Source organism: Thunnus maccoyii, chromosome 18 (assembly GCF_910596095.1).
Source record: "Thunnus maccoyii chromosome 18, fThuMac1.1, whole genome shotgun sequence".
NCBI classification, from domain to species: Eukaryota; Metazoa; Chordata; class Actinopteri; order Scombriformes; family Scombridae; genus Thunnus; species Thunnus maccoyii.
This window is the reverse complement of record NC_056550.1, coordinates 17,589,697-17,603,190: the sequence shown is the minus strand read 5'-3', so window position 1 is coordinate 17,603,190 and position 13,494 is coordinate 17,589,697. Positions and strand designations below refer to the sequence as shown.

Below are 13,494 nucleotides of genomic sequence, written 5' to 3'. Positions count from 1 at the left end.
GAAATAATGACATTTAAGTAGAAAGCTGTATTGCAATTGCTGTTTACTGTGTCTTATAATGATAGATTAAGCTCTATCTTAATGATCATTTGCCTCTCATTCATTAGGAAACTACACTGCATGAGGAACAACATCCATATGAATCTGTTTGCCTCCTTTATCCTGCGAGCGCTGTCTATCCTCATCAAAGACGCTCTGTTGGATGCCAACATGATGTCACAGGACCTCAGCAGAGACCAGGAGCAGGGATTCACACGGACATCTATGCCTCCAGTGGAGATGCTGGTCAACAGTGAGGTCAGTGGTGATCTCCAGGTAAATAATAACCTATAAAGGTCATCATTTTACAGTGGTTATTAAGAATTTGACACAGTGGGAACAGAACAAAACTAGAAAACTTCAAAACCCTGTAAATGTAATTCTTTAACCTAGCAAACAGACCAGGATATGTAATGCCATAATTATGACTTGTGTAACAGTACGATTGTGTATATAAAGAGGCCAAGGAAAAATAGTGGTACAAATTGTAGAGAAAATAATTATGGTAGCCACAGTGATAATTGTAGCAGCTAATTATCCATAAAAGGGGGGAGGGTCAGTGTGCTGGGTTGTATATGTTGGGGGTCACAGCTGGCTGAGGCTGGGGTTAAAGTTGCTACTGTTGTACAATTTGATTGCTGTAGGCACAAAGCATGAATTCTGTCAGCAGAAGGAGCTCCCATCTGCCGCAGCACTGATCTCATCATTCGCATCATTCACAGCTAAATAATGTTTTACCGTCCACCAGCTTGATATTCTCTGAAACAAAACCTCACTCCTCCTATCTCGCAGACAATGGTTAGCTGTCGCATCGCCGTGGTGATGATGCAGTACAGCATTATGGCCAACAGCTACTGGCTGCTGGTGGAAGGCATCTACCTCCACAACCTCCTGGTCATCACTGTGTTTACAGAGAGGAACTATTTCAAAATCTACCTTTGCATTGGCTGGGGTGAGCTGGCTCGTTTTTGTGAGTGTGTGTTTTTGTGCAGGTGTGTCTGTAACTGGAGTAATAAGGATGCAAGTTAATTATGTGCTGTTTGAAGGGAAATTAAGTCAGAGCAGATTAATGTACAAGGCTATAACAACAGTGTGCAAAATGACTGTTTTGCATTTAGACATTTCCTCATTTCTTCACAGGTACCCCGTTAATATTTGTCGTGCCCTGGGTGATATCTAAATACCTTTATGAAAATCAAGAGTAAGTTTCCAAAGTGCTCTCCATCCCTTTTTCTCTTCTCTATTCTGCAGTTGATCTCAGAAGCTGCCAAACATTTTAGCACTTTCTTGTTGATTCCACTCTAATAATAGTGCAGCATATCAAAACAGGCTGGCAGATGGTCTCTCTCCCAAACATATGAATGTTGATACTTGGCAGCTCGTGGTCAATTTAACATGTAATTACTACATGAGGAGTTGGATGCACTTTAACTTCATACACAGGCATGTTTTATCTTCCCAATATGGGAACCATGTCAGAACACTTTTGGGTTGGCAGTTGCGTTAGCACATTCTCAATATTTCATGTTAACATTCAGCACCCAAACTTTATTATGCAATCTCTTAGCGTCTAACATACACACTTCAGCAGCAAGTGGGGTGAAATGGATTTTAAGGCCGCACTTTCCAAAACCACCGACACATTGTGTTGTTATGTAAAGTTTTTAAAAGCCACTGTGGTGCTGTCTGTGTCCCCACTCTGGTGGAACCGTATGACTGCCAGTCTCTCACATTTTGTCAGACAGGGAAACGAAAGCTTTCGACTTTTGACTATCAGACAGAGTGAGCCTTGTTTGAAAGCATATGACATGTGTTTCTTGTATTCTCTAATTGTCTCTTAATGATATTTCCTCCAATGCTTTTCTTTCACAGGTGCTGGGAGCAAAATATAAACATGAATTACTGGTGGATCATCCGTTCTCCAATACTGCTGGCAGTTGTGGTAATGTCTCTTTCTCTGTCACCTGCTTTTGCTGACCATTATGCCTCTCATCATGCAGTGTTTTGTTAAAAAGTATTGATCATTCCTCAAACTTGAATCCATATAATCCATTGTGCCAATTTACACATGCCATGTAAATTGTTTACTATTTTTATATTTTATAAGTGTATTTACCATGAAATCTTACATATGTACCCGCCACCCTTGCATTTACTTTTTTTCGGCAAGTCTTTTACTATTCATACACCATACAATATTAAAGACATCTAATTTATTCATGAAGTGTAAAAGGCTGTCTACGCTTTTTGCCTCACATCTGGGAAACATGTTAAAATTCAAAGTTTTTTTGGATTAAAGAAATACGATTTTTTTTTTTTTTTTTGCACTGTGACCAAATACACAGTTTAGCTACCCCCTATCCATACTGTGACCAGGCCTTTAATTGTAGTTGTGCTCTGCAAAGGTCAGTTCTGAGCTTTTATATAAGTCGGATTTGTCATGGCTCTTATGTCAGGCCAGTTACATCGACATCCAGGCATTTTCCATGCATTAATCGTTCTGCTAAGTGGCCTGTATCTAACAGGAATTCCTGTGCTTGAGTTGTTGCAGGAACAGCAGGGCTGGTTCCCACTTGAGTGTTTCCCTCTTTATTCTGATCTCAAAATGTTTTACATCATAGTAGAAACACTTATAGCAATAAAAACTTCAACAGAGTGTGCTTAATTTTGAGGATACGGAGCTGGAGACAGCTGTTAAGGTTATATCTGGAACACTATCTTGTACTGTGAAACAAAAAAACCTGGCCAATAATTGTGTGCAAAAATTGGGTCTAGCTCCAGTATTTTTTCTTCAAAGCAACTGCAAATTACTGGTAACAACTTAGTTGTAAATTAAAAAGGTCACATCATAAGTAATTTTCATCAGGGGAACACCCACTGTTTCTTGAAATGCCAGTTGCTGTGAAAGTGTTCCCTCATAACAATGTGCTTCTGCTGTCTGTAATAAGGTTAAAGGATTGGTTCACTCCAATCACAAAAAGCATGGTTTTTAACCCTAGAGGTCTCAATCTGCGTAGGTAGTTGTGGTTTTATTGACTTTTAGAGATATTTGGAGATATCCAACTCTGAGATTTTTGTTGAAAATAATTTTCACTGAAGCAATAGTCCATGAAAACAGTTAACTGCAAGGTCTGTGGATTATGCTGTGTAACTGGAACACTGTCTCTGAAAAAGAGTCAAGTATTGTTTCCAGTGCTTTGAACAGCAAACAAACAAAAATTCATACACCTCCATTGTATTTGGATGGAAGCAGAAGTTTCAACATAGTGGTATGTCCAAAACTTTGCCCATAAAACCGAAACTATCTGCATGACTACACAAATTACTAAGTGAGAAAATATGTTCTGGGTAAAGTGACCCTTAAAGATAACATCTGTTTGTCATCCAATCAAAACTATCATCATTAACGCTAGTGTCTGTCTTTCACAGATCAACTTTCTTATCTTTATCCATATAATTAAAATTCTCGTGTCAAAACTGCGAGCGCACCAAATGAGATACACAGATTACAAGTTCAGGTGAGTTCAAATGTTAAAGCGCTTATTACATGTCTGATGTGTATGCTGTGTATTCTCTTTCTCTGAACTTACTGTATTCTGTGCTTTCTCTCTCTCTTTCTGGCTCGTCTCTCATCCCGTCCATCTCAGGTTGGCTAAGTCCACTCTAACCCTGATCCCGCTGCTGGGTATCCATCAGGTGGTCTTTATTTTTGTGACAGATGAGTCCACCGAGACCACAATCGGTTTGCGTCTCACCAAGCTTTTCATCGACCTCTTCTTCTCCTCTTTCCAGGTGAGAACTTTCAGTCTTCAACCAAAGCATCTCTTATTATTTTCACAATCTATGACCACACCATCAGCATCATCAACCAGATTACAGCGAATGTCCTGGGTCGTGGCTAGCAGGGTGGTGAATCAGGGGTTCAGTGGTTTGAGGGAGAATTAACTGGTTGAGAGTTGAGACACTAATGAGGCAATTTATGGTTCCATAATTCTCCCTGTTGTACCTCTACTGAGACAGTAATTGAAAATGAAAGTATTTAATGTGTTTGGGGAGAGAGATGTGAGAACTGAGTAACACAGGACGTAAAGGGTTAAATAAGATGCTTAAATAAGATGGTGTTAGACACATGACTGCTGTTGAGAATTAAAATGATCTTCTAATAAAATCCAAATTTAAAAATCCATGCCAACAGGAGACCAATCGGGTCAAAGTGTTGTGCCAGATGAGCTTGTTAAGCATGCTGCTCTAAAATGCTGTATTTACTTATGTGTCAGGAGGGATTACATTAACATAATGTGCTGTCTATGCTGCTAACCGGGTGTGTGACACTGTGACACAATGACAGTGACCTTTCTGCTACGAGGACACAGATGACATGCGTCAAGATTACAGCCGACCACCAGGGGAATTGTCTTGATGATGAAAGCGACAGAGGGAAGGGAGGATGCAAAGAGAATCCTAAAGTCAAAGATGGACAGCCATGACACTACGTTTACATGCTCACTAATATTCCACTATTATTCCGCCTGTGACAATATTCCGAGTCTGATACAGGTCATGTAAACAGCATATTCCGTTTGGATATTCAGAATTAGGCCTTATTCCGAATTTAGACATGTGGGATATGCCAATATTATTTGGGTTTTAGGGGCATTCTTTGGACAGGTATACAGTGCATTTGGATTATGGGTCACATGTCTCTAGCCAGTTTACTCCTGTGCAGGAAAAATGACATATACTGGAGCAGGAAGGCAGACAGAGGAGAGGAATGAGAGGAGAGTGGAGAGCTGTTTAGGGCAGGCTGGAAAAACAGAGCGTGCCTTCTTTACGACAGGGACAGAGGGGATTGGTTATTATCCTGACATGCAGCCATGGACTGACAGCGATGACTCAGTGTGATGCACCAAAAACACCCAGAAGTGTAGTAAACATCATGGGACAACCTAAGTACTGGATGTGCCTGGAACTGTAAATTTATAACATCAATCATATCAATGTAAATTATAAATATCAGGCAGCAGCTCACTAATGATTTTCACCTTGTTGGTTTACTTCAACGCCTGCGGAGATCTTGTGATTCCTGTTCCCACTGGAGCAACCCTGAAAACCCTCTGCATGTAAACAGGAATATTAATTTTCATTAGCCATGTAAACAGCTTAGTAGGAATATTGCCGTTTTTGGAATAAGGGCAAAGAACAGAATATTTTGTGCATGTATCATTGACATAGTCAATGATAGTCTTTAATGTGTGTGTGTTGCTCTCAGCGCTTGGTTATAAAGCAATGAAGTTAAAACTGCCCCATTCACTGCACTATACAAGGCTACATGTTTTTATTGCTTCAGACACTGTATTTTCAAAACCTGGTATGTAAAGAGCCATACTGTGAGTGAATATTACAGCTGCCCTGCACTGACCCAGAATTGATTGTCTCTACAGGGTCTCCTTGTGGCCATCTTGTACTGCTTTGTCAACAAAGAAGTGAGTTTCCTCATTTGCACTATAACACACTTCTGTCAGCCCCTGACTTTTCTCAAGTCATGGCGTCAATAACACCTACTTTCATCTCTGTCGTCTCCACAGGTGCAGTCCGAGGTCCTGAAGAATTGGAAACGCTGGAAGCTAGGGAGGAACATCGAGGAGGAATACCGCCATACCTACAGCAATACCCCCAATTCAAAGACCGGCAGCCTGTTGAACCACGTCTCTCGGCCGCCTCATCTACCAGACATCGCCAAAACCTCTGCCCCGATCTGCAGCCCTGAGGAGAGGCACATGCTTGTAGCTGGCTGCCACAATGGTGTGATCCACAGTAAAGGGGCAGGCCAGTGTGCGTCCCCGCTGCACGAGGGGACCATCAGTAACTGCACCCTAGTGGAGGACATCAGCCTTTCGGACAAGGGGCAGTGTTACGAGGTTCAGAGAGAGAATGTGGAGAGCCACCTTTGAAAGGCACTAAGAGCAAGAACTCTGTGAAGAAAGATGGAGGGCCTTCCGCTCTCATCTGGCTCTGACATCCTGCACTGGGTGGCTGTGAAGAGCTGGGCTGATAGAGTCATCTGTCATAGTGGTCTTCGCCCAGAGATCAGTGTCACTGGGAGACCGAGCGGCACTCAGCCCTCTCCACAGCCTGAGAACGGAGAACAATACGGCAGACATCCACGCTGAAATTTCTAATGTGCTGCAAGCCTCATGAATGGATTTCTGTAGATGTTTGCCAGACAGTGAAAGAAACTGCTGCATGTTGAACGATGTAACAACAGCATCTCAAGGCAGATAAGCCGTGTAAAATAATAGGACAACCAGATAAAAAAAACAAACAAACCCTGAAACCTCAAAAAGCAACAACTGAAACAAAACAAAACAACAACAACAACAACAAAAAAGACACAGAGTCCTTGCTTAAGCCTCTGCTTTAATTTGTGTTGAGTATCAAATGTGTGTTTTGTGGTACTGGAGGTTAAAGACAAACTGGACATTGGACTGCATACACAAAAGAGACCAAATAAGAGACACAAAACAAGCTGGTAGGGAACACAGGGGTCTTTTTTTGCTTTGCTCTGATATCTGTAAGGTTTTTCTTGTCTATATTGATTTTGATGAAACATGTACAGAAGAAGCATTCTGTTGACTGTACCTCATACAGTAAAGTGACAACAGTGTTGTTCAAGTGGCCCCATCCAGGGCTCATGGGAAATTGGCAGCTGCTCTCACCAGGTCATTCCTGGCTTACATATAGACATTAAAAGAGGTCAAGAGATGGTATCGGATGAATTATAAATAAGCTAAAAATGATCATCGCTTGACTTACTTTGGTGTTTTCCGATAAAAGTAAATATTTTTATATAGGTCTCAACCTTATTGCTGAGTTCAGTACGACAGCTGTAACTGTGTAAATGTGCCAGGTGTGTTTTAAAGGGGAATAGTTGCAATTCTGTGCCATTAAATACAGTATGTTTTCTGTTTCCCTTTGCCATCGAAATGTTGTGCGACTCACACGTCTTCTGTGTAGTATATGAACTTCTACGCAGCTCGCTCTACCCCCGAGATGAAAGCTAATACGGGAAACCGCGCACTCAAATCAAGGATGAAAATATACTGTAGACTTGACCTGCAAAGTCGCACATGCATAAAGTATGAATCCAACACTGTGACTCAAAATAACATGTCACCTCTGGCACAAGGGTGTTTTTGCTATGTTAAATATAGGCTGTCATGCATGCAGATTGCACAGATTTAGTGAGCTTACGTTGTGTGAATCATTCGGCGGTGATGCGTGCCGCACAGTGCCATTACATCAGTGCATAAAGTCAGACAGACTGTGCTAATGACTGCATGCGCCCAGTTACTCTCCAGTATTTAATATTCAGCCTGATTCTGTCCGCAGGGGCTGTGGACATATAGAACAAAATTCTGCACCCTAAAAATAGAACAAAATCTCTCTAGTAAGCATTGTAGTGACAAAGAAACTTAAATTAGCAGTGGTACATTTGCTTCTGAATACATTGCCTCCTGCAGAGCATTGATTCATCTTTGAGTTTCTAAGCCAGAACTAACTCAACTTGACTTTGTATGTATGACTATTTGCACAATGTTAATTTATAATTGGTAAATACTATGTGTGTATATATGTGTTTATACAGGTGATTTATTTGATTGCTGTCAATATATTTCATGGAATGGATGTCTGTATGTGTGCGTGTGTGTGTGTGTGCACAAGCATATTTTTAAGTTGGTATGAATGTGTGCAGTTTCAGTATTCCAGATGTGTTACAGTTGGATGAATCACTGGCTGCAGCCAGAGGAGCAATGGGTTGATATAAACCAGCGCAAGCGGCTTCACACAGAGCGCAGAGGTCAGAGGTCGTCCCTTCCTAGCATATACAGTCTCACACCACAGGACATTCTCAGAAGTCATGCCCATATAAAGGCATGAGAAGGACACGGAAGCTGTGTGATTCTTCCATGTCATTTTGTCGCTCAGAGCTAGGTTAGAGCACAACAGCGGCATGTTTGTCATTCAGATAATAGCTCTGTGCATTTACACTTCAGCTAGGTGTTGAGGCAAATTTTTCATCAACATCTGCTGAGGATTGTAATAGAGCAGGTAGATATCCAATACTCAGAATTGAGCTTGGAGTATGATTCACACACTGGTGCTGCTGTTGCTCAGAGGTGAATTTGCAGTGTTTTTCTTCTTTTGCAGAGCAGGAGAAGTGTTTGGATACTGACATGGTAATAAAGGATTGTTGTGCACCATGAGTAAAATAGGATACAGTAGATTATATAAGTATGGTCAAAGTATATTGCTAATTTTATTTCAGACTAATACATGTATTTTAAGCTGTGACCATAACCATGTATGTTTTTGAAGCCAGCAGCTTGGGTCACTCCCCTTTTTGGACCAAAGTGGTTCTGTTTGAATGTATTCTTTTAAAGATCCAAATCAGTATGTTCCATTTTATTTTCTCTTAAAGTTGGTTTTGTACAGTATATTTGGTGTGAGGAACCAATCAGTAGAAAACTGACTGTGTTCAGGTGTATACAGTTCATAACATATTGTGTCCGCTTAGCAAACTTTGTCCAAATGGTGAAAGAATAAATAACAATGTATGTGAAAAATGGTTTTAACTTGCTGTCTCTTTTGGTATTCATAATGTTAAAATAAAAAAAAAAAAAGAGAAAGCAGGTGCATATCACCTTTCTTGGCTTGTTGGTGATGTTAGCTGGCTTGCCAGCTGGCTGAATGCCATGTTGGCTTATAAGAGAGGTTAGTATTGATTTTACCCCAGGGTCAGGTGCTGTTTGATAGCACACACTGTTCTTATTGTGGCCAAGAGCCACTGGATCAGCCCACAATGACTTGCTAACAGTGCTCAGTTTAACTTAGCAGTAACTCTGTGGTGGTTGCTGATAGCAGGGCATCATGTGTAATAGCTAAAGACTAAAAGGACAGACAAGATGGTAACAATAGATTTGCCATATCAGAATCAGCTTTATTTGCCAAGTATGTTTGAACATACAATGAATTTGACTCTGGTTTCTAACGGCTCTCAATGTGCAAAGGACAACAAGCCGAACAAAGATAATTAAATATAAACATATCACTATTATGTACAGGTAAAAATATAGATACATACATATAGAAACAACAAATGGAAAACAACATACAATGTCTATATACAGGTAAACCCATTTTTACAAATTGTAAACAGGATACAAACAGTGCAAAAATATGTGAAAGACTGCAGAGATTGTTAATTACTAGTTACTTTAGTTACTTTATATGCATACAGTAGGTGGTTATGTACGGTATATACACTATCAAATCTGCAGTATATATAACAGTAATGATGTTATGTATGCATGTTATTACATATTCTGTATTTTAAACTAATGTAAATGCAAATAATTTGTAGGTACAGTGAGTTTTATAGTGTTACAGGATTATTGCACTGCAACTGAATACACTGATAATATACACAGTATATTTACAGTTAGGTTTAGAAAAAAGAAATCCAGACAATGATGGAGCTCATAGTGTCAATTCAGGTAGCAACATGAAGTCAGATTATCACCTGCCGATCTCTTAACAGCCAGCAGGCAGCAAACCCTCAGGGGCTGCATTGTAAGGACATTTTGACATAGTAATCATAGTTGGAACTGCAGATCAGATGACATCCACTGACTCAAAAAATGTTTTCCCATACATGACTGTTATAAAATAAAGAGCTGTAAAATGAAAAATGATACATTTTTCTGAGCATCACAAACACAATTTTGGCCAGTAGTTCAGATAAAATGTGAAAAAAAAGTCTTGCAGACTGTAGCAGTGAGTTATTTTCATGCTTTCATGTGTGTGGCGAGCCAGCACGGAAGCGAGCCAGCTCAGCCAGAGAAGGACACTAAGACGCATGTGTGGGCCTGAGGAGAGCAACTTTCACTGGAATGAAAAGGGTGTCATCTTTGAACATGGTTTTCAGCTCCCGTTCCTTTTAATCCCACTGATGTCTCTTTCTTTCAAGCATAATGCTGTCAAGGACCATGTTTCACTTCCAAAAGCCTGGTAAAGTAGTCTTGACTGCTTTTTTAGCAGTGTATGATTAATGTAAGAAAAGCACGTTTGAACTCTGATGAAATGTGGTTTTTATACACACCTCTACCAAAAGTAAGAGTCCTGTGTGACGTATTATTCACCCAGACAAAAAACAAACTAAGAAGACAAAGAAGGTATATTTACTGGAAAATGCTGAAATGTCCTTGTCTGCCTGAACAACTCATTATGTACAGGATGTTGTTTAGCAAGGTTGCTGCCCTTTAAGAAAAGTAATAAGTAACTAGAACACGATTTGATCGAGCAGACTGCAGGGCTTATTTCTGTGTGGAACGATTTAATGTCCTTTGGGTATAAGAAGATGGGAAGTGGTGGAAACAGCATCTGGTCTGCACTCAATTATGCACAAGGAGTAAATATATTGAAGGGGGGGGGGGGATTGGGGGGGTCAATGGATGTAGAGTTTATGTTTTCTCCCTGAGGCCTCTGAACTGGGCTTGTGTCCTGATGTGGTAAAACAAATGTGCGTGTTTGGGCTATAAATCTACTGAGTTATTCTCCACCTTCAGACTTCTGACACACTTTCCAGGCCGCTGAGTGGCTCTCGTGCTATCATCAGGGCACCAGGAGCCTCAGAACGCCACAGCTGGAGAGGCATAGAGGTTGTGCATTTGTGAATGAATATTTAACATACCAAGCTACTCATATTCTATGTCTGAATGCAGTGCACGCAAATATTACTAAATTAGTTAATACTGTGAGTGAACCCTGACTGCTTCGGGCCAAATGCAGTTATTACACCACAAGAGATTAATTCAGTGTTGTTTTTAAAAATACTTCAGCTCTCATCAGCGCATAATTTACACATATTATATAAAGCAATATTCATGAATGGTAATGGTATCAGTGCTGTTGTAAACATATTGATGTCTAAATGAGTAAAAAGTAAGTTCTTAATTTGATCCGCTCATTTGCAAAAGGGATCGTGTCATATTGGTTCGGAGCGGCACATTCACTGGAAATACTGAAGTGCAAGAGGCAAGCTTTAAAAAACAAGCTTTAGCTCTACAGTTATGACATTGCCCTCGGCTCAAAAGCAAGCAAGTATCAGATATCATACTGGTAAAATGGAAATGAAGTTTTCTCTCAGTGTGGAGTATATTGATGCTGTCTTATTCTACTCCTAGCTTCTTATTATTTCTTTTCTTTCTTGGTCTCTTTTCTGTGCCACTGTTTGTCCAAGAGACTAAGAAGTAAAGAATGACACCAAAAGTAAAAGACAGTTTCTTTATTTTTGCAGTTTGGAAACAATCACATTAGGCTCTTATCTAAACGGCTTTTTTGCTAACTCGTTTTAGCTATTGATCACTGTACACTGAATGGAGTCATCAGTTACCAGCTTCTTTTATTGTCTTGTAAATCCTCTCAACCAGGCAGCTCCCATTTATCACACCGTACCACCCACACTGAACGAGCAGGGACAGTCTCAGGAGCTGCTCTTGTTTTGGACTCTTTGCATTGACCAGTTTATCATTTCTAAAGTTAGCCAATGCATCTGGATATACATTACAGTACTATTTTAGGTTTTAACAAAAACAGCAGAAACATGATTTTAACAGGAAAATCATATGGTTGTCAACCAGTAGCCTTTGCAAATCCATGAAATCCATTAATACACGGTGGTGTTTTTTAGAGTTGAGATTTAAGTGTGCATTGAGGGGATTTAGCTGAAAAAAGAAGTTCGCATTCAATTTTCAACCCTGTCCTCAGGCACTTTAAGAGCAGTGCCTGAGCGCTTTTTTATATTCATTTAAGTTCAAACAAACTGAATTTCACAGACAATATTGATACACTATATTAGAAAGATAGTCAGAGATTATTTCTTATCAGGAAATTACAAAGTTTTGGAATCAGTCACAATCTGGAAAGAGCATCCTGGTGTTTAACATGACAAATAAAAGCAAATTGTAAGGATTGTAAAAGCAGCTGGGGAAATTGTAGCTCACCACCGAGATCATTAAATGCTCAGTATAATACTGTTCTATACAGGAAATCTACATCTAATTAATGACAATAAACGCCCACTCTATTCTGAAAATGAGTTAATGCCTTCTGGATGATGTTATAGGACACCTCTGGTCCACAGAAACATATATATGGGATTTTGCACATACAGTAGATTGCAGTACTGCTGATGTTTGACCTCTTAATTGTTTTATTGTTGTCATTGTTTTTAATGGTGAGTAGTGGGATAATAAAGTTTTATTCTATTCTAACCTTTTAGGCCTTAAGCCATTTAGAAATTATAGCACTTGACTTTAAATTAAAAAACAAACAGAAAAGCTGATACTGTGTAAGGTAATTAACTTAAAATGAATAGGCTTTGGCTTAGGTGAAGTTGTAAATTAAAAGTAATTGTGTCTTTTAAATTAAATGTGAAACCTGGCAACCCAGCGAGCAGATGTGGGTGAATTAAAATATTCTCCCCTGAACAACAACAACAACTCAGTACAAATGTTTGTCACATCATTTTTGTTTTGGCCTATGAAAGCGTGGCACATGACTGACACACACACACACACACAGACACAAAAAAAAAACGTGGAATGCAGCTACATTAGCGTCATTATTCTGTTTCAGGCGAGGTGCGAGCAGAGAGGGACAGAGCAGATTCATTGGTCTGGTTAATGCATGAACGTCATCAGTCAGGTTGTTAGAGCTCATTAGCTGTGTTTGAGAGGTTGTGTTATCGTCTCTCTCAAGCAGAGCAGAGTCCCCTGGGTACACATACTCTGGGTCAAAGCAACCCAATCTACCAAAGCCACTGCATCCCCGTGTAATACAGTATGAAGAAGACCCTCTCAGCTTACTCTCCATCTGACACACACACACACATCTAAGAGATCCCCCCTCGCCACAGCCTAATAGTCTGTCAACACCCCTGCACGGTCTGGTCACAAGCATGCCAAATTAAATCAACTACATGTATGTACAATCAGATTACAGCCATCAAATACAGAATAAGTTAATAAATCCAATATTCTCAGACAGTGGGGTGGTAACGGAAGCACTGCTGCAGATAGAGGGACTGACATGGCTCTGGGTAAATTCACTGGCCTGGATGGGAGTCTGATAACCAAAAGCTTCTCAGAGGAGGATTAAAAGTTGAGCTTTCAGTGAACGCTAATATTCTGTGCTCAGCAGCGTGGCTCCAAAAGAGCTGAGGGAATAAATGATCATTGCAGATGTCCCACTGAAGCAACGCTATAGGTCCAAATTTCTTTTAAGTGTGCAAAGTGGGAATCAGTCACCTGCAAACTAGTCCTGCTATCAAAATTTTCATTCTTGATTTAGGCCATCATTTCAACTTAATAGTCAGCTTTTTTTTCTAGCTCTCTG

At 40.0% G+C, this 13,494-nt stretch overlaps 1 protein-coding gene across 1 annotated transcript in view; it reads left to right on the top strand.

Annotated features, from left to right (window-relative positions):
• gcgra (glucagon receptor a) overlaps positions 1-8,659 on the top strand; it is a 34,376-nt gene extending 25,717 nt beyond the window's left edge. Inside the window, exons 7-14 of the mRNA XM_042391645.1 lie at positions 108-297; positions 832-991; positions 1,180-1,240; positions 1,912-1,981; positions 3,469-3,557; positions 3,687-3,831; positions 5,481-5,522; positions 5,625-8,659. Of these exons, the coding sequence (XP_042247579.1) occupies positions 108-297; positions 832-991; positions 1,180-1,240; positions 1,912-1,981; positions 3,469-3,557; positions 3,687-3,831; positions 5,481-5,522; positions 5,625-5,990 (1,123 nt within the window). The 3' untranslated portion in view covers positions 5,991-8,659. The remainder of the gene's footprint in view (positions 1-107; positions 298-831; positions 992-1,179; positions 1,241-1,911; positions 1,982-3,468; positions 3,558-3,686; positions 3,832-5,480; positions 5,523-5,624) is intronic.
• The last annotated feature ends 4,835 nt before the right edge of the window (positions 8,660-13,494 follow it).